General features: G+C 32.9%; 2 protein-coding genes across 2 annotated transcripts; both read right to left on the bottom strand.

Moving 5' to 3' along the window:
- Window positions 1-17695: 17695 nt before the first annotated feature.
- LOC124910729 (uncharacterized protein At2g34160-like) lies at window positions 17696-18889 on the bottom strand. Its single transcript, XM_047451409.1, has 5 exons — window positions 18647-18889; window positions 18494-18542; window positions 18321-18383; window positions 18170-18237; window positions 17696-18089 (listed from the first exon to the last, which is right to left on the bottom strand). The coding sequence occupies exons 1-5, from the start codon at window positions 18794-18796 to the stop codon at window positions 17949-17951; spliced, it is 471 nt and encodes a 156-aa protein (XP_047307365.1). The 5' UTR covers window positions 18797-18889; the 3' UTR covers window positions 17696-17948.
- Window positions 18890-20257: 1368 nt separating this feature from the next.
- LOC124910307 (light-inducible protein CPRF2-like) lies at window positions 20258-23303 on the bottom strand. Its single transcript, XM_047450935.1, has 6 exons — window positions 22830-23303; window positions 22406-22502; window positions 21835-22039; window positions 21275-21350; window positions 21059-21184; window positions 20258-20883 (listed from the first exon to the last, which is right to left on the bottom strand). The coding sequence occupies exons 1-6, from the start codon at window positions 23235-23237 to the stop codon at window positions 20536-20538; spliced, it is 1260 nt and encodes a 419-aa protein (XP_047306891.1). The 5' UTR covers window positions 23238-23303; the 3' UTR covers window positions 20258-20535.
- Window positions 23304-25879: the final 2576 nt, after the last annotated feature.

Here is a 25879-nt window from a genome sequence, read left to right as displayed (position 1 = left end):
AATAAATATATATATTCAGTCATTTTAAAATAAAATTATTGTAATAATATTTATTAATTATTAAATTAATGTATTATAATTATGAAAATATTTTAAATTAATTATATTATTAAATAAGCATATTTTTTATAAAAATATTAAGTTATGATCTTTATTATTCATATTTAATATATTATATATAAAGAAATATATAAAAAAAAATTATAATATATTTAATAATAAGATATAATATTAATAAAAATATTAAAGGTAAAATAAATATGGAAAGTGAGTTTTAATAGTAAATTAGGTTTGTTATATACCTCATACTAATGGAACGATCGAAACTACAAACAAGAACGTGATATTATCTTAAAAAAGATCACACAAACATAGAGGGAGTGACATGAGAAACTTCCTTATGCTTTATGGGGTTATTGAACGAACGCTCAGACGTCTAAAGGAAAAACTCTTTATTCATTGGTCAGTCGATTGAGCTCGAGATACCTACTCTTAGGGTACTCTTAGAAAGTCACGTCATCGAAGAAGATTGAATTAGATCTAGGTACAATCAACTCTCTTTTATCGAGGACAAAAGGCTTGATGCCTTGGGCAAGACACAAACATATCAATGACGCATGTCGAAAGCTTTCAACAAGAAAGTCAAACCTCAACATCTTGTAGTTGGAGGCCTAGTCATCCGCAAAACCTAAGAGCTTTAGGATCCAAGAGGGAAGTTCCAACCACAATGGGAAGGACCCTACATCATCAAGCAACTTTTCTCTAAGAGAGTTGTACGTCTAGCCTCTATGGATGGTAACGAATTATTTGCCCCATATAATCTTGATACGCTCAAGAAATATTATGTCTGAAAGTGGAAAGTAAAACTCGAAAAGTTGTACATTCTCTTCCTACCAATATCTCATCTTAATCTTAGACATGGCTATCCCAGACACTTTCCTTAGAGGATTGTAGTCTATAACTGCACAGACCTCTAGCTTACACTAGAGGCATTTCTATGAGAAATATGATGAATTCTTTAATTCAGCCATTAAATGATCGTTTTCTCTAGTGAATTGCATCATATTGTAAAATTCTTGATCATTATAAGAATATCTAAAAGCGGAAAATGTGGGACTCTTGAATCTAATTATCAAGATCCTTTTCTCAGCAAGTCACATTCTTATATAAGATTCATAGTCTTACTAGGGATGCCCCGAGGCAGAAAACACAATGCTTTTCGAGTTAGTTGGTAAAGGCTTTCCTTCAGCAAGTCGCCTCCTTGTGCAAAATTCCTGATCATACTAAGAACTTCCCAAAGCGAAAGATGCAAGTCTATTGAATCTAATTATCAAGATCCTTTTCCAAACAAGTCACATTATTATGTAAGATTCTTAGTCTTACTAGGAATGTCCCAAGGCAGAAAACATAACGTTCTTCGAGCTAACTGTTAAAGGCCTTTCTCGAGTAAGTCGATTTCTTGTGCAAAATTCCTGATCATATTAGGAACATCTTGAAGAGAGGATCACGACGTTTTTATATTCAATTGCAAGGAACTTGTCTCCAACAAGAAATGCTTGGAACAAGTTAAGACCTTGATTCACGTCTCAAATTTTGTAAGACTCCTGATTCTTTTTAGGATCGTTGCAATTTCCATATCTTTAGTTTCTACTCTAAGGATACTCTTGTTGCAAATTATTCATTGAATTCTCGAACATACTAGGGGGATTTTTTATACAAAAAATGCATACACAATGAATTCATCGTTCACCAATCAATGCAGATATTTTCCTAGCGTATCATAAACAAAGATTCTAGTCCATACGAGAAGCTTCTAGCAGGAAAATCATTTAGATATTTAGCCCTTGCTATAGATTTTTACCAATGTGTTACATTGTAGAAAAGAAAAAAAAACTCCGACTTTGGGCATAGAGTTTTAAATAAAACATAATGTGTCTTGTTTTCTAGTTGTTGCATTAAATACAATTCTCTATGGATCATTTATTAGATCCTTAGCCTACATTAGGGGTATTTTTTCTAGAAATGCATCAAAACCTGTTTAGGTAATACCCTTTAACCAACCGTTAAGGATGTTTGCATACCCACGTGGTATTTTGACTTTAGATCTATTTCAAATTGTGAGTATGTTAAAAATCCTCTCAAAATCCTTTAGCTCCGAATGATGGTAACTCTTTTAAGCTTGTTCTCGAAACCCTTCAACATCTCTAAGGTGGATGCCACAAATTCTTTTGAAATCCTTCAGCTCCGAATGTTAAGGTAACCATTTTGAGCTTGTTCTCGAAACCCTTTAACATTGCTAAGGTGGGATCCTCAATATCCTCTTAAAAGCTTTGAACGTTAAGGTAACACTTTTAAGTTTTCCCTTGAAACCCTTCAGCATCACTAAAGTGGAAGCTTCAAAATCCTTTTGAAATTATTCAGCTCTGAATATTAAGGTAACCTTTTTGAGTCTACCCTCGAAACCCTTCAATATTGTTAAGGTGGGAGCCTCAAAATTCTTTTGAAATCCTTCAACTTTGAACGTTAAGGTAACATGTTCGGTCAAATTATTTTGACTAAGTGTTGAAATAGTTTGACTATTGGAATTTTGATGATGAAATGATGAATGAATAATCTATGTGTCTAATTGTTTTTGATGCAGGTGTATCGAAATTAGATTTTAATTAGACTTGGTTCTAATGATGTTCATTAGACCGATTTGGTATTAGATGCATGGTGTTAGACGTGCAGTCTAACTAGCGAAGTTAGACGTGTAGTCTAACTAAGAGGTGTTAGACGTGCAGTCTAACTAGTGAAATTAGACGTGCAGTCTAACTCGTGGAGTTAGACGTGCAGCCTAATAAACTCGGAATTAGACGTGTAGTCTAATGGACTCGTAATTAGACGTGCAATCTAACTCGTGGAGTTAGACGTGCAGTCTAATAGAATCGTAATTAGACGTGCAGTCTAACTCGTGGAGTTAGACGTGCAGTCTAATGGAAAGAGAAAGTTAGACGTGCAGTCTAATAGAACCGTAATTAGACGTGCAGTCTAATTCGTGGAGTTAGACGTGCAGTCTAATGGAAAGAGAAAGTTAGACGTGCAATCTAACTCCTTCAGATTAGTCTGAAGTGATTGTAATTAGACGTAAGTCTAATCCCATTAGACCAGGTGGGTCTAATGGATTCTGTTATTAGACGGGGACGTTTGATTTCATTAGACGAGGTCGTCTAATTGAAATACGTCTAATGCCTTGCTTAAGCAGTTGCTTGAAGCTAGCACCCGCCTACCCACGTGCTATAGATGTACGTTACTCCTACTCCACTTTCTAGTGAAGATCAGTTCGACAGCCAGATGCAACCAATCAACCAATGACACGTAAGCGAATATCCTTCCCACTACTTGTTTTGCAGGTAAATCTCTGAAGAATATTTGGCGCACTACCTGTTGTGTACGGCCACGATCCTTGTATTCAAAGTCTGATGTGTACTATAGAGGCGTTCCAATGGAAGAGTGCCACGTATCAGTATGAAGATTCGACCGTTGGTACTTGTTCATATTTAAAGATTCTTAAGGACAATAGAAGAAGAATCTTCCTTGCCTTACTTACTGGAATTACAGAGAGTGAAATTAATCGATCTATTCATTCTGTCAAACTGTTAGCTGCTTTCCTGATTGTATTGTGTGTTAATCAAGAGAAAGTTAGAATCAAAGCATCGTTTTAGCTGAGTAATATTCATCATATTGTAAGTTGAAAAGAATCTGTTATGTTCAACAGTGAGCTATTCGTGCAAACTGTATTTGATTCAAATCATATTATAGTGAAACCTTCCGGTGGTTGAAAAAAGGGGTGACGTAGGAGAGTTTTCTCCGAACATCCATAAACAATCTGCTGTGTTTTTCATTTCTGTCATCTTCTCATTCTTGATCATAAGCTTCAAACCTAAGTAAATATTTCCGCACTTGATTCTGTTTCAAGTGTTTACAAGGGTTTGCGTAGAATGGAAAGTGAATCAAATCCCTAACAAGATTTCTTTCAAACTGTTTTTCATAAGCCTTCATCAATCGCCAGACCCCCGTCTCTATTGATAAAGTCGATCCTATCATAACCCATTTGAGCTAACCCTCAAACCCTTCATCATCGCTAAGGTGGGAGCCTCAATTCTTGAAATCATATAGCTTTGAATACTAAGATAACCCTTTTGAGCTTACCCTTGAAACCCTTCAGTATTGCTAAGGTGGAAGCCTCAAAATCCTTTTTAAATCCTTTAGCTTTGAACGCTAAGGTAACCCTTTTGACCTCATGGTCTTCGATTTCCTCAATCAAACTACATGTGGACCTAATTCCCTATTTACATGGATATGTAGGCACCTCTCGACAGGTTCAGTTCATTATATCTAAATTCTTCCTTCCCATTTATGAAAACCCAAGACCCTAGTTCACACTAAGGGCATTTTTCAAGAAAAATGCATAAACATTATTAGTATTACATGCATCATTCACATGATCAAGAGTGCATTGCATATCATTGCATTAATTATATAGCTATCAATCGGTGAACATTCTGAAATATTTTAAAACCCTTCGACATCATGCTAAGGTCCGAAATTTATAACCAATGCATTCGGTTTCCAAAAAAATGGAATTACCTTTGGACATGATTCCTCTTCCATGAGGATAGGTAGGCAACCTATCAAATATGTTTGGTCAAATTTGTAGAAAATCGTATCATTCTAAATTGAAGAAGATCAAGATCTCTTTCGTAAGAAATAATGACACTATGAAACGAGTAAGCTTTAATAATATATCTTAAATGAGGGATTGTTTCAGGTGCAAAGCAAGTGTCAAAATCTTCTTAAAATTTATGTGAAGGATTAACTGTTTTAGTTCCTTTCTGTGTCTAACAAATTGCTTAAAGTTTTCTAGACTCTACGATGTTCATCGACAATCAAACCCTAGTCTCAAAGCTGAGTAGATTAAGAAAAGTGTTTAACTTCTTGAAAAGAAAAATAAAATTAAAAAGAGGGATTGACTTCAAACTTTGGACAACTAAGTAAATTGTCAATGAGAAAAAAGTATTCATCACAAGGTTGAGACAATAAAAATATGACTGGACAATATCGCTAGGTATGTTGATTTGTCAGATATATCGATGATACTTCAACTAAAATAATAGAAAAAGACAACAATGAACACTTCTATGAAGGTTGAGGTTTTTAAATCATCAACGGAAAATCTCGCTAGGTGTGCCGATTCGACCAGATACACCATGATTGTTAAATAAAATATAACATACTCATAGTGGTTAAGTTTTTGAAATCACCGTTGAGCATCTTTGCTAAGCGTATCGATTAAACCAAATATTTTGAGTATAAACTCGCTCAAGTTCATAGTTTTTTAAGATTTCTCTCTTAAAAGAGAAGTAAAAGAAAAGAGCATGCTAAAGTAAATGAAATTATGAAATGTTAGGCTCAAAAGACGAACGACACGAAGAATTAGGATCTTCACTAAGATTCAATCTCTAGTTATCAAATAACCATGTCTCAAATTGATTGCTTGCATACAATGTGGAACTTACTCTAAGTAATTCCATTTGTATAAAAAAAAAGCAAGCTGAAATTAATCTCCTCTGAAACGGTCCAGAACCTTTCACGAGTCTTAAAATGCTGAAGATGTTTTGATCCAAACTTGACAACACAATGATGAGATCAAGATCTTCACTAACATCTACGCCAAGAAAGAAAAATACTCTAGTCTTCACTAGGAAAATTTTCAAGCTTGCATTCACTTAGTTCTAAGTTAATCATGCAATTTGCATCCTAAGAATTCTAAAATGCTTTAGTTCATGCTAAGAGAATTGAATTTCAAAACATGCTTTCATTTTTACAAGTCTTACATAACAAAATGCGTTCCAATATTTTGGCCACATGTCAAGCATGCATTCATGCATCATGAAATAAAAAATCCATCGTTCATACTAAGAGTGTTTGTTTTAAATCATGCATATAATCATTAGAACACCACCGACACTATGCCCATATTTTCCCTAGTTTATACCATATATTATGATTACAAACCGAGAGAACCCTCAATTCATCTTGAGAGAGTATTCCCCAACAATGTTCGTACTAATTGCCCTAGCTCAAACTAGGCATGTTCTTCGAAAGTTCTTTTATGGCATGTCAACAAACCCATAAAAAATTCTTTCCTCAAATCCTTTGTAGTGTAAAACCAGTTCTTGAAACATCGGTAACTCTTATGACATCTTTCGAAATGTCATATAGAAATAAAGAGACATGGTATCAATCCCTAGATGCAATTAGCTCAATTTACTAGGTCATGATTACATGAATTTATAGTCTTTGCATGATAAATTCATCTTGGTATTTTCTCTAAGATGTTAACAAATATCTATCAAGGTTTGAGACGATGTCTTAGGAACCATGTTTCAAGATGTCATATCAAAGTAAAGAGATATGGTATCGCTCTTTAGATACACCTGATTCAAGTTATCAGGTCATGATTGCTTGGATCTACAAGCTTCACGTGCTAGATTCATCTTTTGCTTTTCTAAAAAATGTCGGGTCTTGGTTAAGACCTAAAATGAAGTTTTAGAAAACAAAACTAAGTTACATATTCTTGAACATTATCAATTCCCCATGGGAAATGGATGATGTGTTTGTACCACATTGATTTATCATGAATATTATCTCATGGATGTTCATGAATTAGGCATTTATGTTGATCACAATAGCAGAATTAGAAAATTTCCCTCAGTTCCTCATCATCGCATCGATATAAGAACCTAGTGTTCTACGGTAGTCTCTCATCATTATAATGATATGATGACTCTTCGTTTCTAGCAGTTCCTCATCATCACATCGATATGAGAACTTAGTGTTTCCCATCAGTCTCTCATCATCACATTGATAATAGAACTTCATGTTTTTAGCAGTCTCTCATCATCATAATGATATGAGGACTCGCTGTTTCCACCAGTCTCTCATCATCGCATTGATATGATAACTCATCATTTCCAACAATCTCTCATCATCGTATCAATATGAGAACTCAATGTTCCCTAATAGTCTCTCATCATTGTAATGATATGAGGAAAGTAGTCTCTCATCATCCAATTGATATGAGAACTCATTATTTTCCAACAATCTCTCATCATCGCAATGATATGAGGAGTCTTCGTTTCGAGTAGTCTCTTATCATCGCATAGATATGAGAACTAGTGTTTTTCAACAATATCTCATCATCGCATTGATATGAGAACTTAGTGTTCCCTAATAATTCCTCATCATAGTTTCAATATGATAAGTTAGTGTTTCCAACAATCTCTCATTAACGCATCGATATGAGAACTAAGTGTTCCCCAACAGTCTTTCATCATCGCAATGATATGATGACTCTTTGTTTCTAATAGTATATCATCATCACATTGATATGATAACTCAGTGTTTCTAGTAGTCTCTCATCATCGCAATGATATTAGAACATACCAGTAAGCTCTCATTATCGCATCAATAAGAGAACTCAGGGTTCCCTAGTAGTCTCTCACCATCGCAATGATATGGAACTCTTTGTTTCCAACAGTCTCTCATCATTATATCAATATGAGAACTTAGTGTTATTTGGTATCCTTTCATCGTGGCATCGATAAGAGAACTCAGTGTTCCTCGACAGTTCATCATCATCGCGTCGATATGAGAACTCAGTATTTCCAGTAGTCTCTCATCATTGTAATGAGGACTCTTCGTTTTCAGTAGTCTCTCATCATTGTAATGAGGACTCTTTGTTTTCAATAGTCTCTCATCATCGCATCGATATGAGAACTTAGTGTTTCCAGTAGTCTCTCATTATTGTTTTAATGTGAGAACTTATTGTTTCCCTAGCAATTCATCATCATCAATTGATATGAGAACTCATCGTTTCCAATAGTCTCTCATCATCTAGTTGATATGATAACTCGATATATTTAAGTTAGAAATAATGTGATCATTGGTAGGCTTTCATTATTTCGGAATAATTGAAACATCGATGGTCAAGATCAACTCCTCATCTCAACGTGAATTCACGTCAACATGACTTGTGTTGGGTTGAATAGAAAAATGAGGAAGGAAGGTTACAAAAGGAAATGAAATATTATTATTTTGTTTTTTTGGTTGTTCAATCATCCCATTACAAATTAAATATATAATAAAGATCAAAATCTTTTCACTATCTTAGAATTAAATATTGTAACTTATAACCTCCCAATATTATCCTAATCAATACCATAATTAATTAAAAACATTAATTTCAACACTCCCCCTTAATGTTTTGTTGGTCATGCCTAACAAATCTCGTAAGTAGACGAATTTGTTTAAAGGAAGTGCTTTAGTGAAGATATATGCAAGTTGATCTCCAGTCTTTACGTGCTTGATCATCACTTTTTCATCATCCACTACTTCACGAATGTATCGATGTGTTTTTTCGACTATAAAATACCGCATTTTTCGACATAGCAATTTCCGATTTTCTATCGCAAAAGAGAACTATAGCCATATCTTGTTTCTCCCCCATGTCTTCTAAAATCTTCCTTAGTCAAACCACTTGTTTGGTTGCTTCGTTTTCCGATACGTATTCGGCTTCGGCGAAGGAATGTGCAACTCTCTCTTGCTTCTTCGACGCCCATGAAAAAATACCTAAACCGAGTGAATAACAATACCTGGATGTACTCTTCATGTCATCCATGCTTCCAACCCAATCGCTATCACAGAACCCAAACAACTCAATATCTTCACTATCATTTCTTTCAAACATGAGACCATACTCCATAGTCCCTTTAATGTATCGCAACACTCTCTTTGCAACTCTAAGACGTATTATTGCTTGGTCGGTACATAAACCGAGATAATAAACTCGTAGCATACATGATATCGGGTCTCGTAGTCGTAAGGTACAACAAACTCCCAACCAGACTTCTATATTGTACCGCATCAGCATCACCACTACCATCATTTTTCACCAACTTCTCATTTACTACCAATGGAGTCATCACGGGATTACAATTCTCCATTTTAAATTTTGAATGAATGCTTTGGGCATACTTCTTTTGACAAATAAACACACCTCAATCATTTTGATCAATCTCAATACCCAAGAAGTAATGTAACAAACCCAAATCATTCATCTCATATTTCTTCATCATATCAGTTTTGAACTCATTAATCATGTTTTCATCATTTCTAGTAAAAATCAAGTCATCAACATAAAGAGAGACTATGAGTATACCGAATTCACCATGCTTGATGTAGAGTGTCGGCTCGCTAGGACTCTTGAAAAATCCTCTCTTAGAGAAATAGTCATCGATATTTCCATACCAAGCACGAGGTTCTTGCTTCAATCCGTACAACGCTTCATCAACTTGTATACTTTTTCTTCTTCTACTTCAACATTGAAGCCTTGTAGTTGTACCACATACATCTCTTCTTTCAATACTCCATTCAAGAATTCAGATTTCACATCAAGTTGGTAAAGCTTCCATCCTTTGTGAGCGGCTAATGCAATCAACATCCTTATCGTTTCGGGTCTCGCAACCGGTGTAAATGTCTCATGATAGTCGACTCCGGGTTGTTGAGAATACCCTTTTGCAACCAATCTTGCCTTGAATTTTTTATCCGAACCATCGGGACTCATATTCGTCTTATAAATCCACTTCAACCCAATCACATCTTTTTCTTTCGGCTTCTCTACTAACTCCTAAGTTTCATTTTTTCGATCATGTTGATTTCTTCTTCCATTGCTTTCACCCAAATCTCCTCTTGAATAGCTTGTTCAAAGCTTTCGGGTTCTACAACACAGAAATTACATCGAGCATATATGTCGTTCAAATTTCTCATTTTTACAAGGATCGGAATGGATGAACTCACCCCGGGTTGTGTTGTCGGAGATTGTTGATGCTCACTTTCTTCATAACCACTTTCATTGACTTGTCTAGATGAATCTCTCCGATCTTCTTCAAAACCCGACATCTGTACATCTTTAACACCTTTCTCTTTCCAATCCCATCGTTCTTTATCATTAAAGATCACATCCCGACTTTCAATCACCTTATTTTTCTTCAAGCTAAAAAGTCGATATCCCTTTGACTTGGTTCTATAGCCAACGAATATACATTTTCACATTTATCTTCAAGTTTATTTCTCATTTGCATCGGGACGTGAGCATAGCAAATGGATCTGAATACTTTCAAGTGATTGACCGACGACTTTCTACCCCCGGACCATGCCTCGAATGATGTCTTGTTTTCAACCGCCTTTGTCGGACATCGATTCAACAAATAAACTGTTGTATAGGTTGCTTCGGCTCAAAAAAGTCAATGGTAACCCCTTTGCATTCATCATGATTCTCGCCATCTCGATAATTGTTCGATTCTTCCTCTCAGCAGCGCCATTTTGTTATGGCGTATAACTCGTCATCAATTGTCATTCAAGACCAATATCTTCACAATATTTCTCGAACTCATTCGAGTTGTATTCTCCTACTCTATCACTTTTTAATCTTGTAATCACCTTACCACTTTGTTTCTCAGTCATTCTTTGAAACTTCTTGAAAACAAAAAGTGATTCCGATTTTTGCCTAAAAAAATAGACCCAACACATTCTTGTAAAATTGTTGATAAAAGTGATAAAATATTTGTTACCTCTGTGAGAGTTTTTGGACATCGGACCACATATATCAGTGTGAACGAGCACATGCCTCGCAAACATCATGTTTATCGTCAATATTTGGCAACCCATACACCATAGTTTTTCTACTTAGAAATTTCAAGCTCTCAAAGTTCACATGTCCAATCCGTTTATGCCACAACCATGACATATCTTCAACATTGGTCTTCATCGATGCACAACTTGCAGGTTTAAGATTAAGAGGAAAATTTCGATTCTTCTCCATCTTAACAACCGCAATCAACTCTCTATTATTTTTCTCGTCAAAATTTTTACAATTATCATCATCGAAATAGAATGCATGATTATTTTACATAAGTTGCCCAACACTCAACAAATTTTGAGCTAAATCCAGAACAAACAACACATCATGGATTAGCAATTTACCTTTCTTTGAATCTACGACAATTGTACCTCTTCCATTTGATTTCACCACAGCACCATTACCCATTGTGATCTGAGTTGTGTCACTCTTGTCAATTTTGCAAAAAATCGACTCATCTCCGGTCATGTGATTGCTGCACCCACTATCAACATACCACTCGTTATCATTTTTTCCGATAGCCGCTTGACATGTCAAAAATGTGCTTCCTTCACTTTCACAATTCATTTTCTCCTCGGTATAATTGGCATGCTCTCTTCTTTGATCTCAACAATCCTTTTTCATATGACAAAACCTCTTACAATTAAAACATTGAGGTTTACCTTTGTGATAATAGTCTTCTTCAACGTGACCCGATCTTTTACAATGATGGCAAAATTTGTTATCATGGAAGTTTCTACCTCCCCCTCGTCCACACCCTCGACCTCTTCCATAACTTCTACTGCCACGAGAATATTGACGTTTACTCGAGCTTTCAGTAGAATCTTCTTTTACACTCACTTTCGATTGAAAGGCACTTTCGAGGGAAGCTTCGGTATGTCGCTTCATCCGTTGTTCATGCATCTCAAGGGAACCCATCAAATCGTGAATACTGAGTGACGAGAGGTCTTTCATTTCTTCAATAATGATCACCATATTGTCATACTTTGGAGAAAGACTTATCAAAATCTTCTCGCAAACCGTTTTGTCGGTCAAGTCATTGCCAAGACACTGATTTGATTTACAACTTCGATCACCCTTGAGAAGTACTCTTGTAGAGTTTCTTTCTCCTTCATCCTCAAATTTTGAAACTCTCGTTTGAGAGTTAGGAGCTTCACTATCTTCATTTTTTCGCTCCCTTTAAATTCCTTTTGAAACATATCCCACGCTTCCTTCGATGTATTAACCCCTATTATTCTCGGAAAAAGCTTACGAGAAATACTTTGTTGAATAATAAATAAGGCCTTCGCATCTTTCTTTTTGTTCTCCTTTAACCTTTTATCGGATGAACGATATGATGATCCTGCGGCATCCTGGTCTTCAGTGTGTACGTTCTCCACCAAATCCCACAGATCTTGTGAGACTAGGAGTGTCTTCATCATAACACTCCAATAATCATAATATTCTCCGTCGAAAACGAGTTGAACTCCTCGTATCGGCCAAAAATCTTCTAGCATCGTCATGGATCGATCTTGAAGCTCTGATACCACTATGTTGGGTTGAAGAGAAAAATTAGGAAGGAAGGTTACAAAAGGATATGAAATATTATTATTTTGTTTTTTTGGTTGTTCAATCATCCAATTACAAGGTAAATATATAATAAAGTTCAAAATCTTTTCACTATCTTAGAATTAAATATTGTAATTTATAACCTCCTAATATTATCCTAATCAATACCATAATTAATTAAAAATAGTAATTTTAATTAAAAACATTAATTTCAACAACTTGAACTTCACTTCTATCATTGATATGATTCCTTAGTCACCACGACCAGGTAATCGACAAAACACAAGACATATTGCAACTCTAATTATTTGTCAGTTCTTTGTTAATTGATGTTGTAAGTTGTACTACTCGAGATGTACACTTCATGATCGATACACAAGTAGAACTATCCAAAACATTGCTTTGGAGGTTCATGGAGCCTCTACGTGCAAATACATGATTGAAAGATAACTTGTTATGACCCTACATGGGATCAAAACACAACGAGTTCCAAAACTTATACTTTGAATACATTGATATTTTTCTTGCATGTTATTTCTTACCGATAATTTGTATGAATGTTGCTACAGATACGCATATGATTCCTCAAACACATGTGGTCACGTAAAGTAAAACAGAATAGAAAATACACGACTCTAGGTTGTATATTTCTTTCTCTAGTTGATATTTTACGTTTTGGGTGTACAAAATTGGTGCATATTTGATCAAGCTTGGACAAACATTTTACTAAGCGAGAATCTTCTTCTTTAAACTTTGTCCAAGAGGGTCATTTTATAGACACTCCATTTTTATACCCATAAATTAAAATTAATCTGGCAGTCTAGTATGATGATCACACTTGATTATTGGACCGAGCAAACAAGTATTAAGAAATACTTTTTAAAAATGGATTAAAATGACCCTGGAAGAGTGGTCCAAATGCCAAATTTTGAAAATACTTAGAATTTGATTGACCTAATACCTTTGGATTGACCCTTTTGAAAAATCATGAATTTTGAATATAATGTTGATATTGGGAAAAATATATAGGACATCTATTTTTAGGCTTGTTCTTGCACTCATACATCATTTTTCATAAAAGTCGGAATTTGGAAGACCTGATACGTTCAAATTGACCAATTTCGAAAAATTATAAATTTCGAGTATAATATTAATGTTTTCAATTTTGTGTAGAATACTTTCAAAAGGGCAAAAGAGTGAAAATCGAGTCAAACTAGGCGGTTTAATGCTAGGTCAACGAAATTCAACACAAAAAGCTCATGCATGTCCAAGATTTTCAAAGGAACGGGTGAGATCATCATGACGTCAAGCGCACTTCATGTAAAAAAATGCCCAAATTCCATTTGATTTGGCATGTTTCAACTTGAGGAAGAACATCAAGGACCTTCAACTTAAAAAATTCACCTAGATAGCTACACTTTTTAGGTGATCTGGGATATTTTCGAAATTTTAAAGAGTCCTTTATAAGGACCGTTTGAATCTCGATTTGAATCGAAGTTCTTAACCTCAAGAAATCAGCGGTACAAGAAGATGCGACCATAATAGGATCAAACCGACCACACATATAGTTTCTAAAATTAAATATTCCAAAGTTACCCTTGATCAAGGGTATATAAAGATTACTCCTCATTCATTTGAGGTATGGCTGTCTATTTTGCTAAGTTTACCACCTACACATAGAGAGAGACTACTAGAGAGAGCTCAAGTGACCAATTGAAGAACACTCCTAAGGCGATCCGACAAGAACTTGGCTTCTTCGGTGACCTCGACTCTAACAATCATTTATTTTGTCCTTTCTTCTTTGGTCTTCTAGGTATGCTTCCCTAACCATATGTTTGTATAACATACTTTGATTATTGATTTTGTACATCGACGTTAAAACAATTCCTAGATTATTCAATTTCAATTTGTTGATTTAAGAATTGATTGACTATTTGAATTGCTTGGTTGAGTTGGTTACACTTAGCTTCTAGAGGTTATGTTAGAATCATTTGAGTCTAGTTTAGGAAGAGGTTAGGTCAAGAAAAGCCTCAAACCTCAATCCTAATCGGCATTGCATGATTCTGTAACCATCGCCAAAGAAGAAACTACCGAGTAGTTCTTCAAGTGAGCTTCAGAGAGCCTCCAGGTATTGGAAAAGACTCATTCAAAGCTATACGACACGAGGAATTGAGCATCAAAAACGAACAAGAATGAGCCACAACGAAAGACCACTCACGAATCAAATCCTCGGACATTTTTTTCGATACGTAGGGGATTTCTCTTCTAACATCCTTTCTTCCTCTTCTAGTGAACTGCGATTCCGTGCAACGATACTCATGGAATCAACGAGTCCTTGAGACGAAGAACTCCACAGTCTGAGGCGACAACGAGATAGAGTATCCCTTCGGAAAAGACAATTTCTGATATAGAATAGAGGAGAAATTCTCTATTTTGCGACTATCTAGATTCTTTTTTCTATCCTCCGAGAGCTAGACAGTAGTGATGGCGAGGCGAGCTCCTGAAGACGACCTTGAGCAGATAACCTTCAGAGATTCCCTACGTGCAGTAGCCACGGTAGTGGAAATCGGCGACGGTAGAAGAAGACAAGCATAAGACGATGAAGAATGCCTACAACTTTCCCAAAATACGTCATGTCTAAATTCCTAAACTCTTAATGTAGGTTCAATTCATCCCTAAAGGTTCTAATTATTTTAAAATTCCCCAGGAACTTTAATTCTAAATTAATTAATTAATTTAGAATTAAATTATGCCCTCCACTTTATACCAATGTGAAATTTGGTCCATTGACTTTTTGAACGTCCAATTTTGACCTCAAACTTATAATTTCGAATTATTTTTAATAATTCCAAAGTTTTTTTTTTTACATTTAGACTGTTTGTTCATGTCCAATTCGACCCTACAACTTTATGTATGTCAAATTTTGGCTATAAAGTTTCAATTTCAACATTTTCTTTGAAAATTCCCTAGGTTAGTTTGGTTCCTTTTACACCAAATAACATTGTTCCGTCAATTAGAGCCTCTAAATCATTTTAGAAAAAATTAAAAATTCAGGGAAGTTCGAAAATATTGTTTTTTATTAGAATAATATTTTTGCACCATTTTTAAGACCCTTTGAAAAACGACCTAATTTGGAACTGTCATATCTTGAGTTATACCCTTCAGAAAATTACAAAATTTCTATCAGAGATCCACACAATTATTTTTTACCTCCACAAAATGTTTTAGAATTTCTGAACACGTTTTGAAAAACACTCATTTTCGTAGTGTCATATTTAGAGTCTTGTAGCTCAAAAAAAATCCATACTCAAGTGCAATGTGCTCCCAAAAATATGTTCAACATGCATAAGAACTTTTAAAAACTTTAAACATCTTTGGAAAAAATCTTGATTTTGGATTTGTCTTAAACTAGGATCAATCCTCAATCCACATCTCCCCGGACTCATGAACTCATTCCTCATAAAGATTCACAATTTGTTCTATACTCGTGAGCTCCTTTCCTACAAGGATTCATAGTTCAAAATTGGCAAGCAAACACTCAAAAAACATGTAAATTAGCGAGTTCACATTGTTGTTGATATGTGTCCGAGGTGCATTCAAGATTTCATTATATATTCTTTTGTATAAAAAGAAACCTAATGAAAGTTTAAAGTCATCTCTAAACTAAGAATAAAGTTATCCTTCTAAATAGACTTAAAACATGATAATGATAATCAAGAGAATTTTAGTGGCTTAATATCAACCTTTATCTAAATCTAATTGAAGATTAGAGTCATATTTACGCAATGATAATTTAGACATAAGGATAAGATATTTACAAGAAAAAGAATTATGAGCTCATAATGCATGTGTAAGGAACATTCATAAACACAGTGGCCAACTACATTCAAGTAGAGACGGTCATTTGGATAGGCGCATAAGTCATAGCGCTATGGCCCTTTCTTAATGCGTAACAAAGCATCGGACCCTTAATTCGCGAGTGCTCTAATTTACTTTCCTTTGTGAAATAACTAAAGTGACGATTCTTAAAATCAATTAGATTACTACATTTCTATACGTACTAATCTAAAACTTGTACGGGCTAACCAAAAAGTCTATAATATAGAACTCCACTTTGGTTCTTCATCTCTAAAGATACGACAACATCTTATACGTGTAGTCTTCCTATATACTTTTTACGAGATTCGAAAGGAAGGTAAGCCAAAGGGTTCTATGATATAACTTCCGTAGAAAAATATATTTTCTAAAAAGTTTACGAATTGCGTCTACCATTCAAGTCCTTCAATGCACCCTCTCCGTGGGCAGAGCACTCGAACGGATAGGTAAGACATGAGACTAACTAACTTTATATCGCATAATGATGCTTAATTTTCAAAGTGTCTGGATTGCCGTGTTGAGAGTTGTGGTTAATTTCGATATATATGTGAGAGTAATTTCGATATATATGTGGGTTGACCAGCCCATAAACTTAAAACGGTTAAAAATACTATCACCTTTTTACCGTTATTTTTTTTCACGATTTTTATATTATTATTCGTGCAAATGCAAAGACTATATGCTAATATGTTATTAATAATCTATTGACTATTTACAGCTAAAAATTCAAGCTTTATTCTTTCATAATATATTAATTTTCAGGAAATGCCAAACAAGGACCATAATAGCCAGCAAGTTAGGCCAACAAAATATTATCCTAGGGGATCAGAATTGAGAAGCTCAAAAATCACCAATTTTGTAAAAACATTATCAAGTTTAGTTATTGAGATGTTGCAAAAACAAGAGTGTATCGATTTTATGTATAGTTATCAAATATTTATATATATATATAGTTATAAAAAAAAATAACATTATTAGTTGATATATTAAAACTATCGTTTTTTTCACCAAGTTAAAATTTGACTGGAATAAGAGTGTATCGATCTGAGATAAACCTTTAATAAGAGTTTTTTAAAAGCAAAAATATCAAATTTCCATTAACATTATAAAATTTGTAGATATTTTAAAAGCAAAAGTATCAAAGATGGCCAAATCATTTTACAGATATTTTATGAAATAGTTTAAATAACATTTGTACATTATTAACTTCTAACATAATGACTAAATTATTTTTAAACAGAAATCTATTATAATAAATATATGTAAAACCTATATTATTCAACCATATCCAAATATATATATTTAACCTAGCTACATATTCATTATTAAAAAGTTTAACTGGTGTGGATTGCATATTAGTTTCATAAATTAAAAAAATAAATAAAAATATTTAACTAAGAACAATCTAAAGAAGAATATATTATATAGACAATCAAATTGTATAGGGAAATGTATTTAGATGACATATATATTTTATAATTGAAAGAGAAGCATATATATGTTTATGCTTTTAATGATATTACGCTCACATCAAAATTCAACAATTACAACAAAAACAATTTTGAAACTAACTTCAAACAAGCTAATTATAAAGAATTAATAATATAATAAATCATGTATCGCCGCGACCCTGTTGCATGGATTTCGGTGGTGGTGGCCGGTGGTTGTGGTGGTGCGGCGGAGACTGAAGAATATAATAAATACATACATGAATAATTGTGTTTTTTATATATACATATATATGCATCATGTGTATAAATATATGTATATAATTTATTTATATTTATTCCTTGCTTTCGTTTCCTTCCTTATCCTTGTGGTTATCGTTTGATATTTCTTGTGATGTTGATGTTGGTGCAGAATTAGTAGAACTTGCAGTCACTAAAGAATCAAATTTCTCAGTCTTCACCAATACAACTTCAATCTATATATAAAACAATTCATTATTAGTTAAGTACGATTAATTAGTTATTAAATAAATTATTAAACAACTAGTTAGCTTACTCGAGCCTTTTGAACTAGTCGTCCACCTTTGTTCTCGTCTTTCACACCAACAGTTGATGTCAAAACTTCTGTTGCACCACCCAACAAAAATAAGTATCATTTTAAGACACGATAATCATAAATGATTTGAGAAAAATTTAATAAATTATACCCTTTGTAGTTGCTAACCCGTTATTCTTCAGAATTTCAGCAATTGTCACAACTGTAGTGATTGCTGTTTTATTAAAATGAATGGAGTGATTTGGTTAATGAAATTATATAAAAAAAAATTAAAAAGAAAATGAGTCGAAGAATAATTGATGATGAATTTATAAAAACATGCACCGGTTCCTAATGCAGAGAGCTCAACGTGACCGTGTTGTTGGATATATCTCTGCATGTAATTAATATAAAGAAGAAGATTATAAAGATTATATTGTATGGTACGGTATGGTATTAAATAAATAAATGTTACATATATAAGAAACGTTACATTACCTTGGCAAGATTGACATAAAAGAAGAGAGGTTTCTTGGTGTTGGAAACTTGAATTCTGCTGCTGGTGCTGCCGCTAACCTTCTTCTGCTGCTGCAACGACTCGGATTCAGAAGATACTTCTTGCGGTCGCATTGCTTGTTCCGACGCCATTTTCTTTTAATTTATCGTATAATAAGATCGGGCAGATAAGTTCGGGTCCTCGAATTCGAATATAATTATGATCTTTCTTTATTGATTCTTATGATCACTAGATGAACTAACGGGAAATTATGGGAGATTGAGGAAATTAACATATATTCTAATAGAATACATCGTAAATCCAGTTGCACCATTCACTTTGTCTTCCACGTGTCATATTCTTGACCAAGTCAGCTTTCCAAACATTTCGGACTTCATAGGATTAGATAAATAGAGCCACCTCTCCCTCCCTACAATTTGAACATACAAAATATCTGCGCCTCCCGTTTTATAACAATATTATTATTTACAAATTTATTTGTTTTTTCTTAATATATCTATATTTATCCAATTAAATTTCAAATTAAACAATCCCATATATACATATATTACATCAAAATCAATTCAGGGTTACTCTCAAATTTAGTTTAGCGACAAAAGATATTAATAAATATCTTCAGGCACCTGAGCTTTAAGAGGTCCTGGGTTCGAGCCCGTCAGACGACAAATTCTGTGCCTAATTAAGTGTGTTTACTATGGATGACAATGAGGCGGTTTGGAACGGGGAATGCAAATACCATCCCCGCCCCGTTTTAATTTCGGGGATTTTTTTAACACCATCCTCGTCCCGTTCGGTTTTTTTCAGTTTCGGGAAATCTTGCGGGTCACCATTAATAATTTTTTTAAAAAAATAAATAAAAATTATATAATAAAATTATATAAATGAATTTTTTAATATAATATATATTGTAATATATTAAAATTTTATATTATTATAAAGAAATAACCTTACTACTCCTATAAAATATAGTGAATAAATAAATATATTGGTGATTTAATATATTTAATTATGTTTATGGTATTTGAGGCAGAATCGGGGTGAAATCGGAGCGGGTCGGGACGGAGGACGCAAATACCATTCCCCGCCCCATCCCTATTCAGTTTCGGGAAAAAATCGTCCCAAACAGAACAATTCGGTTCGGTTTTCGCGGGACGGTTTAAATTGTCATCCTTAGTGTTTACGGATTATATACTTAACCCTTTTGGCCAAACGAGACTTATGTCTTCAAATCCAATATTGTCTTTCAACAAAAACAACTCTCTTGTGAAAAGTTACCAAATTTGTATACTCATTTAATAATAAAATACAATGATTCATATTAATATATTATGATAACTCAAATTAAAAGAAAAATGTTTGTTTAAAAAAAAGTGCCAACTTTCTCCAGATAATAATTCTTGTTTAAACAAAAAAATCGAGACTGATTACTTTGGATCTGTCTTTAAACCTTGATTTAAAGAAAAGAATAGTTGCTTGGTGGAGAAAGAGTGTTAATGATCAAGTGGACAATATGCATTAATCAAAGTCTTATTCTTTAAATTAGTTTACACAAACTATGGAACCAGAAATATTTATAAGTTAACACTATTATAGATCCAAACCAAACAACATTCAACTCCATGTAATGTAGTAGAATGGTGGAGAAAAGTCTTTCATAGTAATATTTCAATGGGCTAAATTTCCCAAATTCACTGCAATCCATAGAAAATCAACACTATCAACTGTTGTTTTAGTTGATATAATTAAGTCCAAGTTTCCACTTCAGACCTTGCTATATCTAAATGTAGACAAAAGGCTTCATCAGATGCCTATACCTTCCCCCGAAAAAAGAAGAAAAGTATGAAACTTTTGAGCTGCTAACATCCATCCCTCAGATTCGCTTCTTAAGATTATTGTCCATTCTGCCTGCTGTTTGCTTTGGAGCAGATATTCCCATCTGATTTCCAGCAGGATCCTGCTGTTGCACATTATCTGCAGAAGGGATTTCAACAAATCCATTCTGAATTCCCAGATTGTGAATGGTGGGCATGTGGTTGTTTGAAGAAGAAGAGTGATATAAGTGTTGGTTTGGACCACCTTCTTGAACAGAAACAGTTGATGCATCAGAGGGGCTATTAGAAAATGATGGCATTCCGCCAATCGTAGATATGTCAGGAATTGCCTGCAGAAAAGGATTCAACCCAGTTACTCTTTTAACTGTTTCCTCGGCCATCTTCACCTGTAAAGGAAGCCAAAAAGCCTCAATAAAATACTGTCTCGACAAAAATACATTTCTGAACAAGGAAGGAAAATAGAAAGGAAATCCTAAATCTTAGCTGTTAGAAGTCTTTTCTTTTATATTTCAAATAATCAGGAATAACTAGGCATCGCGATGATAACATTGAATAACTCACTTTTGCCCTTAATGTTTCAACATCAGCTTTAAGAACTCTGTTATCAACAGCTGCTTCATTGTACTTCTGGCTTAATTCAGTAAGATTTTTGAGCAAGGAGGATTTTTCAACATGTAATTGGGAAGCCTGACCAGGAAATTCTTAACAGCATTAAAACAATAATTCAAAGTTACTAAATACAACTGCTAATTGACAGAGTAAACAAACTAAAAAAACCTGTGTTTCAAGGTCGCTCAGATGAGCTTGCTTTCTTCTTCTGGAGCGCCTAGCTGATTCTCTATTTGAAAGCATTCTGAAAGGCAATAAATCAATCAGTCCTGAGACTTTCCTTCTTTTATATGTATATCAGTTCATGATGTTTGTTCTTAATCATTGAAGTAGATCCACCTCAATTCCTTTCCTACAAGATCTTTGGCTTCTATATGTTCAAGAAATCTAAGCATTTTGTTACTGGATCTGAATCCAATCCAGAGGAGAAACCACTAATAAATTTCTGTGTTTGATTAAGTTCTGTTTCCAAACATGACTATCACAAAGCATGACATTCAGATATACATATGCATAACCTTTTAACTTAGAAATTAAAAAAAAAAATGATTCATCATAGTAGAAGCAGTGGCAGTTTCTAAAAGTGGAAAACTATAATCCAGACTTCTTCACTTATCCACCAAAATAACTAAGCAGAATAATAATTAGCAACAAGTAGTTTAAGAATTAAATTAACCAAAATTTCTCTTCAATGTCATTCACGAAACATAACTTGAAAACATCTTTACCTTCTAACACGTTTTGCATCAGAAGGATCCCTGTTTTCTGCAGTCTCTGCATCTTCATCAGCTTCATCATCATCCGACTGTTCTGATCCACTCGTTAGCGATTTGACAGGAGTTACAGATCTCTTTTGCATGGTTGGCAAGGAAGGTATTCCGAGTGTCCCACTAGCATCCTTGTCCAAAGCCTTAGATGTACCACATCCAGCCCCTGTGAACATAGAACAGGCGCAGAGCAATAAAAAGAAAATTCAATATCCATCCGCATATGATCAAGCGTAATCAAGTAAGTAACGGTTATACAGCCATTCTCATCCTTGTTCTGGTCATTTTAAATTTGTATAGCAAGTAATCAATATTCTTTTTGGGTTTTGAGTTTGCATTCATAAATGTCAACAGTAACTGCATCAATATTTATAATATCATGTGTCTACATCAATCACTAGAAGTAGTTTCCAAGTGGGCCATTATCATTGATTATTGATTCCTTTGTAAAACCAATGATAGTGACTGAGTACCATACTCCAATTTGTTAACACAGAAATATGAGATACATGCATTACCAAGAGATACCTACCAATGGAAATAGGTGGAGAATCCAATTGTGAGGTCAATGAAGCATTTACTCCGTTCTCAGCTCCTGCAGCCGGGGCTTGAATTTTTCCTTGAGATACCTAAGGAAATGAGTGAATATATTCAGCAACAAGTGTTAATGGGTTTTTTTTGTATGTCTGAGGGATTCATAAGTAGTTGCTGCATAGATATAGATACATTAAGGTTAAATAAAATCAAAGTGATCTAATGGTGTAAGGGTTCAATCATATAAGCATAAACAAAAACAAGTAATATTCAGAACAGCTAGAAAGAAGAGTTTACTTGTTAATTTGAAAATTCAACCAGATACCATTCAAAAGGGGTCAAATTTATACTTCTTTTGAGGAAAACTCATATCATCTAATATGACATTAAGTAAGTATTGACAGAGAAATTAAAGAGTGTACCCTAGTCAAGGCGGCTGCACAAGCCAAATTGAGACGGCTCTTGAGAAAAGCCTGGTAGTCCTCGGAATCCATCTGAAGACTGGGAGGAATTGTGGAATGAAAGGAAGGCATAGAAGATGATGGTGGTGGTGAGGGAGGTTGAGGTTGGAGATCTCTTGCATCGGCGTTATTTTGGGGCTTAGCGGACGAGGAATTGTCAGCACCGCAGGCGGTGGTAGCGGAGAAGGAAGAAGATGGAGGGGAAGACCCAGATGTGTTTTGGTTGCATTCACGAATAAATCTTTCAAATGCCCAAACAGATGAACTTCTATTCATTGATGTTGTTGATGAAGAAACCTCCTCATCGGCCGCCGGCGGTGCTGGCCAAAAATGGTCCGCCATATCGTCCACTGGAAACACCCTGTCCATCTCTCTCTCTCTCTCCCTCCCTCCCTCTTTGTACAGAAGCAGACAAATCGCGATTTCGCAGGTAATTCAACGTCGACACAAAGAACAGTTTCCAAAGTAACCTTGTTTGGCGTTCACTTTCCCAAACTAACCTAGTTTGTTCATTTATTCCCAAACTAACCTAGTTTACTATTCAAACTCAGTTTTTTTTTTTTTTTTTTTTTTTTTTTTAATTTCAAATTTATTATATATATATATATATATAAAAATTATTATTTATATAAACTAAATTATTTATATTTTGATATATATTTTAAATTATTATTTTTATAAATTTAATTATTTATATTTTGATATATAATTTAAATTATTTTTTTATAAATTTAATTATTTATATTTTAATATAAATATTTAATGGTTCATTAACTTAAGACATATTTTTTTACGACCCTTAAGTTAGGAAAAGTTAGGAAGACAACACAATAAAATTTTTATTGTAAAATTATATAATAATGAAAAGTTGTCAAAATTATTTTAATAAAAGAACCCAATAAATATAAATAATAATTTGAATAAAAAGTTGTCAAAATTATTTTAATAAAAGACAACCCAATAAATATAAATAATAATTTGAATGAAAAGTTGTCAAAATTATTTTAATAAAAGACAACCCAATAAATATAAATAATAATTTAAATAGTAAAAAAAATAAATTTATGGGGATAAAAATCATACTGCCATATATATATTGCCACATATATATATGTAAATATATATATATAATAAATTTGAAATGTAAATATATATATATATATATATTAAAATATAAATAATTAAATTTATAAAAAAATAATTTAAATTATATATCAAAATATAAATAATAAATTTATAAAAATAATAATTTAAAATATATATCAAAATATAAATAATTTAGTTTATATAAATAATAATTTAAATATTTATATATATATATATAATAAATTTGAAATGTAAAAAAATAAAAAATAAAAAAAAAAAAATAAAAACTGAGTTTGAATAGTAAACTAGGTTAGTTTGGGAATAAATGAACAAACTAGGTTAGTTTGGGAAAGTGAACACCAAACAAGGTTAGTTTGGAAAACTGTTCCGACACAAACACTGAATCCGTCTAATGAATAGAGACAGAGTAAAACATTAAAATAAAATAAAAACAAGTGATGAATCACATTATGTGATGACAAATTAAATAATATTTCTGAGCAAAAAACAAAATAATATAATAGGTTAAAAATAAGAAATAAAAAAACAAAAAATAGATCTTTAAAATTACCTTTGATGTGGGTGGGATATTTTTAAAAAATTAGGTTATAAATTATTGTATATATATATATATATAATAATTAATGTTTATATTTTTATAAAAAAAAAGAGTAGGTTTTTGGGGATGATTTTATTTTTTTAATTTTAAAATTTATAAAATATATATATATATTATAATTAATTAAATTTCTTTATTTGGAGGAATTTTTAAAGGAATTCATCTAAAATTATTTTTTCAAATCAACCATCTTATCATCAATTCATTCAATTACATTATTTAAATCATCTTTCAAAAATATTTTTTATATTTTAAATTTATTTTTTATATAATATATATTTTAATATTACATTATCATTACAATCTTTGTTTTTAATTCAAATTATTTTTGATTAGTCCTAATTTGTTTTATTTATTATATTTATTATTTAAGCAAATTATAATTTATTTAATTAATATTTTTAATAATTATATTAAAATAAATAAAATTTGTATTTACTAAAGAAATTAAAAATCAAACAAAGTCTTATAAAAAGTCACATAGAAATCATTTTAATTATTATAAAAAGTTTATTAAAGTTCATTATATATATATTTTAGGTATATACATAATTTTATTGATTATATTTAATTAATTTTATTTTTATTTAAACATTAACTGTTTTGGTACGAGAATCATACTATAAAATTTTTTTGTTTATTAATAAATCATAAATTTATGCGACAATTTCATCTCGAAAATTATTCGTGGTACTAGATTCAATATATGTTTCATCTTCTTCGACATCCATGAAATTGTCATTATTAGACTCCAGAATGATAATATTTTCTTCTATCATATTTCTTTGGATAAAGTTATATAATCACGCGGTTGTATTAATAATATTGAAAGAGACAACCTGTTTGGTCTTAAAACCAGATTACCAAACTCTTAATGCATGCTAAAAGGGATAAATCACAATTAGTAAAGAGAAAGCTCAACAAATAACAGTTTAACTCAATATTCATTATCTCTAGGATTGAAATTTATTGAAAAAAATAGAATATGAAAAGATAGTTAAATGATCAGTTGATGCAATGAAGGAGCTGATGAAGGCTCCCAAAACCAAGACCTACACTATCAGGAGTAATTCAACATGAAAAGTGAACGAGGTGTAGAAGAATAAAGAAGAAAAGAAATCTGAAGACCATGTCTACAAAGGAAAAGTCTACTTGGCAGATATCCAAACAAGGGTAGAGGTACTCAACTCTCCTTTTGAATTCAAACTGTTTTCTAAAGTATATGAGAAATGTATTAAAAACTGTGAGTTTGTGGTGGTTGGAAACTTTATTGAAAAAACATAGTATCATTCCCAACTACCAAAGA

This window comes from Impatiens glandulifera, chromosome 7 (assembly GCF_907164915.1).
Source record: "Impatiens glandulifera chromosome 7, dImpGla2.1, whole genome shotgun sequence".
In the NCBI taxonomy this organism is placed as follows: domain Eukaryota; kingdom Viridiplantae; phylum Streptophyta; class Magnoliopsida; order Ericales; family Balsaminaceae; genus Impatiens; species Impatiens glandulifera.
The sequence above is the reverse complement of the archived record's forward strand: the minus strand, read 5'-3'. Positions and strand labels throughout refer to the sequence as shown.